Source organism: Drosophila santomea, chromosome 2R (assembly GCF_016746245.2).
Source record: "Drosophila santomea strain STO CAGO 1482 chromosome 2R, Prin_Dsan_1.1, whole genome shotgun sequence".
NCBI classification, from domain to species: domain Eukaryota; kingdom Metazoa; phylum Arthropoda; class Insecta; order Diptera; family Drosophilidae; genus Drosophila; species Drosophila santomea.
Window position 1 is genome coordinate 1,378,402 of NC_053017.2, and position 5,201 is coordinate 1,383,602.

General features: G+C 49.1%; 1 protein-coding gene across 1 annotated transcript; it reads left to right on the plus strand.

Annotated features, from left to right (window-relative positions):
* The first annotated feature begins 675 nt into the window (after positions 1-675).
* On the plus strand, positions 676-2,011 carry LOC120446854. Its single transcript, XM_039628046.2, has 2 exons — positions 676-1,656; positions 1,889-2,011. The coding sequence occupies exons 1-2, from the start codon at positions 1,249-1,251 to the stop codon at positions 1,904-1,906; spliced, it is 426 nt and encodes a 141-aa protein (XP_039483980.1). The 5' UTR covers positions 676-1,248; the 3' UTR covers positions 1,907-2,011.
* Positions 2,012-5,201: the final 3,190 nt, after the last annotated feature.

The following is a 5,201-nucleotide window of genomic DNA, read 5'->3' on the forward strand; positions in this document are numbered from 1 at the left end:
GTGGGTTTGTGGGCATGGCAACATGGCTCTATATGCTGAATCTTAACGTTCATACGGACATGGCCAGATCGACTCGGTTATTGATTCCCGATCAGGAATATATATACTTTATATGATCGGAAGCTGGAGCCGGCAAAAATCCTCTATTGCTGCTTGCCCCGTCCGCGGTAATGCAGTGTATAGCTAAGGCAACGGTTCAATTCCTTCCGCTCAAAAAGCAGAAGAAAATTAATGATTTGCCATGGGTGGAGGTGCCTGGCGGTTAGTTATAAAACGCAAGTGGGTGGTTCCCCGGAAACTAACCAGTGTTCTTTGTGGAATGTACACCATAATTAACTCAACTTGGGCTGGGATGTCAGCCCAAACGTCGGTGGAAAACGTGACTGCTACCACCGGCGGGCACGGAGCAGAGCCTTCTCCGCTCGCCGAAACCAGGCACCAGCTCCCCGCGCAGGGACGTGCCGAGGGGATGTGCAGGGAGGGGATGAAGGCTAGGGCGCAGTACAAAGCCGCCCTTCGCATCCTGAGCCGGCCCAAGGGAAAAGTCGCTCTATCCCCACAGGAGAAGGCAAAGCTTACCTTGGCCGAGCAAAATGTCGAAGAGGGCAGTCTGCACTTCACCAACCTCCCTAACATGGCATCCCCGGGCGGATTCGCCAACAAGGTGGATGAGTCGCTTGCCAACAAGAGGCAACGCTCAACCGAGAGCGCCAATAAAGACGCACCGGGAAGCAAGCGGCGACGCGGGCCGAAGGAGGCAGGCCCCGTGCATTGTTGCACGGATGGAGAAAGATCCTGAGGCCAACATGCCCACATTTGATGGTGCCGGGTGGCTGAACGGGGTCAAAATCCTGAAGTGCATGGATGACCCGACGAGAAAGTGGCTGACGCAAACGGTCTGCCAATTGGAGGCGTTGTGGGAGGGGGCCCAGCTGGAGGTGGTGGACAGGGAGCTAATCCCGTCCATTCCTAAGGCGAAGGTTCTCTTTCCCATCGCAATCCAAGGGGTCCGGGAGCTGTAGCTGCTGCAGCGACAGAATCCGGACATTCCATGGTCGAGGCGTGGGGCATGGGGAGCGTGTACCTGCGCCTCAAAAAACGCCATCCCGGGGATAAGGATGCTCACACCCTGAAGGCAGGTGGAGAAGGACCTAGGTCTGGAAACCATCGCGGAAGCCGCCCAGGGACTTTCCCTGGACGAGGTGGACGAGGAGGACGGTGACCTGACGTTGACAGTCAACCCATCGAATGGAGATGAGCCCAGTACCCATGCCACTGAGGGTGCTGCAGCTCAATCTTCATAAAAGCAAGATCGCGTCGGCGGAACTCCTCATCGCCCTGGACCTAGGGTCCGCCGACATAACTTTGGTCCAAGAGCCATGGATTGCCTCGGGCAATGCCGTCGCCGGACTAAAGTCCTCTAATCACAACCTGTTCTATACACCATCGGTAAGCAGCCTGTTTGCTAACCTTATGTCTCACTACAGCACGGATGACCTCACTGTTGTGATGCTGGAGAGCGAGAGGAAGCGCCTTCTGATAGCTTCCTGCTACATGGCACATGATAGGACGGCCCCACCGGAGGAACTCAGGAGCATGGTGGAAGCCAGCCCCAGCATCACTACGTGTGGGGGAGCCCCGACATCAACGACAGAGGTGAGTCACTCTTTAACTTTTTACTATCAACTAACCTATGCATAGCTAACGTGGGGGACTAGCATACCTTTGTAGCTTCCACCTCCTCGAACGTGCTAGACCTTACACTCGTAAGGGGACAATGTACTATGGTTTCAGAATGGAGAGTCCTTGAGAGACCATTCTTCTCAGATCATAAGTACATACAATTCATATACGAATTCGACAACTCTTCCAAACCATCCTCTTTCAGAAACCCCCGGAACACTAACCGGGAAAAAAGTTCAAGAAGACAATCTAGACACGACTCGCGTCTAGCCCGGGCCTAGAAAAATCCGCTAGAGACATAGAAAAGTCCCTAGAGACCCTCTCCAGGGAATTATTAGATGCGCAACGCGCAGCATGCCCGACATCTAGAGACAGGAAGAAGACGAGGCCACCCTGGTGGAACGGTAATCTTTCGCTTCTACGCAACAACCTTATCTATATTTGTTCTATTCTCTCTTTTTTCTAATTCCTATCTGCCACTCGTTCGCTAGTACGAGTTGGCAGCCTAGCGCAACAGCTGTTATGTTAACATCATTCAAAAAGCGCGGAATTCTAATATACAAGATTATTCTAATTGGGTTATGACCCAACAATAATCAAAGGGAAATACAAGATTCTACTCAGGGATTAAAAGAAGGAAATACGCAGGGCAAAAAGAAGCTCGTGGAGAAACTTCTGCTCCAATATCGAGACTGCCCCAGAAACGGCTAGACTCCGGAAGCTTCTATCGAAGCAGCCAACCATACAGAGTCAGCTCAAACGCGATGACGGACAGTGTACTGAGGGCAGCGAAGAGGCCCTAACAGCACTAATTCATGCTCAAAAGCAGGAAAGTGCAGCCCGATGGATTACAGGCCGATTAGTCTCACCTCTTTCTTACTCAAGACGCTAGAAAAGCTGCTCGACATATACATCAGAAACGATGTGGGACGACTACTGTCATCCAACCAGCACGCTTAAACGAAAGGTTAATCAGTGGAGACGGCACTATACTCATTAGTAGCCACCATTAAGAAAGCCCTGCATAACCAAGAATATGCTCTCGGAGTGTTTGTGGATATATCTTCTAAGCTGTAGACGGGTACAATCCGATTGGGGCACCGCCTCCATGGTGAAAGGAGCACACAGAGCACGTCGCAAGGCGGGGTCCTGTCGCCGCTCCAGTGGAATCTGGTGGTAGATGACCTGATCAAGAGATTCGAGAGGAAGGCACCAAAAATAACAGCCTATGCTGACGACATAAGCAGTCTGTCCATCGACGCTCAGCTCGATTATGGAATCAACGCTCAGGGAGATATGTGAGTGGGCGAAGACAACGCGGACAAGACGGACCTCATTCTCTTCACCAAGAGATACAAGGTACCGCTGTGGGTCCCACCGAAGATAAACTCAACCAGGCTAACCCCGAAGACACAGGTCAAGTACCTCGGAATTGTTTTAGACAGCAAGCTGACATGTAAGCCCAATGTATTAGAGAGAGTGAAAAAGGCCAGCATAGCGCTATATGCATCCCAAAAGATGCTTAGCAGCACATGGGGCCTCTTACCCGCTCTAATGCACTGGGTATACATCTCGGTGGTGCGTCCAACACTGATGTATGGAGTCTTAGTGTGGTGGCAGGCCATGGAAAGACGACTTACAACAAGCTCATGGAGAGAACTCAGCGTCAGCCACTGCTCTGCATAACAGGGGCGCTGAGGTCAACCCCCACAAAAGCACTCGAAACTATAATTGGAGTTGATCCCCTAGACATCCACGTGCAACTGATTGCAGGAAAGGCTGCACATCGCCTAGTTGCATCAGGGAATATGTCTCTACAAGGATTCGGGCATTGTTCAATTGGTCGAGACATGAGCAGTATATCTGACTATATGGTCACCAGAACGTGCCCGGATGTAAGAACAACAACATTCATGGGACCAGACGACTGGAAAACAGGTCAGGACCATACTCAACACCTCAACATATACACCGACGGCTCCAAGATGGATGGAGGAGTTGCAGCGGGCATATACTGTACAGACCCTGAAATGAGGCTGTCGTATAAGCTACCACTGCAGCATATTCCAGGCGGAAGTATTCGCCATAGGGAAAGCGGCAGAGCTTGCGCAGAGCATTGACCGCCCACATGAAGCGGTCAACTTGTTTGTAGACAGTCAAGCGGCGATAAGATCCATGCAACCGTCAGCGGTCAGTTCCAAAAGTGTACTGGCAAGCAGGGAGGCACTATATATCCTTACCACAACCACGTCAGTGCGGTTCTACTGGGTTCCCAGCCACCAGGGCATCGATGGTAATGAGACGGCAGACGAACTTGCAAAGAAAGGCGTCGGACTGGCGAATGAAAGATCAGAAAACGTTCCTGTCTCCCTTAGAACGCTCCAAAGCGAAATGGAAAGACGGGCCGACACACAAGCCAAAAGCAGAAGGAGGAGAACTTCCACCACCTGAAAAATTTCAAAAATCATGTGCAAAGAGCGCAACGCAAAACCCAAGGAAAGACTGCAGATTGTTAGTGGGAATTCTTAAAGGTCACTGCCTAGCTGCGGCACACGCAATCAAACTGGGCATTACAGACAACGCCAAATGCCGGCAATGTGATGAATTCGAGGCAATCGAAACCTTGGAGCATCTCATTTGCAAATGTCCGGCCCTAACAAGGGCAAGAATAAACTACCTAGGCGTTCCGGTTCTGGCATCGCTAGAAGTTGCCTCCAGGAAGAAGACAAGCCAGGATCCTAAAAGATTTCGAAAACCGCGTTAACATTCTCTAGGTCCATAAAGAAACATTCGGACAGCTACGGGCCATATTGGCCTATGCGCGGCCCCGTGAGGGCCTTCCTCACCTAACCTATGGTCGGAAACGCTTTCATCTGCCTGTTACTTATTTTTCAACGAATCTAGTATACCTTTTTACTCTACTAATCTATAAGTTTTTTGAAGCGAAGAGTTGCCACAGAAGTAAGGGCACAAATAATAAAACAAAATTATTGAACTAATAAGCTTTTTTATACGCAACTCTTTTTTAATAAAGAAAAGTTGATTTATATATAGCGATTTTAAACGAATAGCGAATGTAAGCGAATGTAATAAGCGACTTAAGGGCACCTTGGATGCTAACGCACATTCTCTGCATAGATAACGAAAGAGCTGCACAGCTAAGGTTGGTAAAAAAATAAATAAAAGACCTATCGAACAATGCTTGGAACTGTCTTTATTTGCAATATTTTTCGTGACAAAATGGATAGTCCCGACATGGTTAGTCGGCTAAAGTTTTCAGTCTCAAGTATATTCACTAGAATTTATTTACCCCTAATTGTAGATCTAACTATGATCTGCTTGTCCTAAAGAATATCATGTTCTGACTACTCTGACCTTTACCCTATTATCTCAAATTTCAGCCGCACTTTAAGCGATCATTACACGGCAGCGCCTGGTCTGGAGGTAACGCAGTGAAAAATGGCGCTCAAAAAAATAATAATATAAATTTCTTCAATTCCTTAATTAGTCAAAGGTGA

What these genes read in the sequence shown, in the direction of transcription:
- LOC120446854 (XM_039628046.2), top strand. Translation starts at nt 1,249, where the DNA reads ATGGAGATGAGCCCAGTACCCATGCCACTGAGGGTGCTGCAGCTCAAT.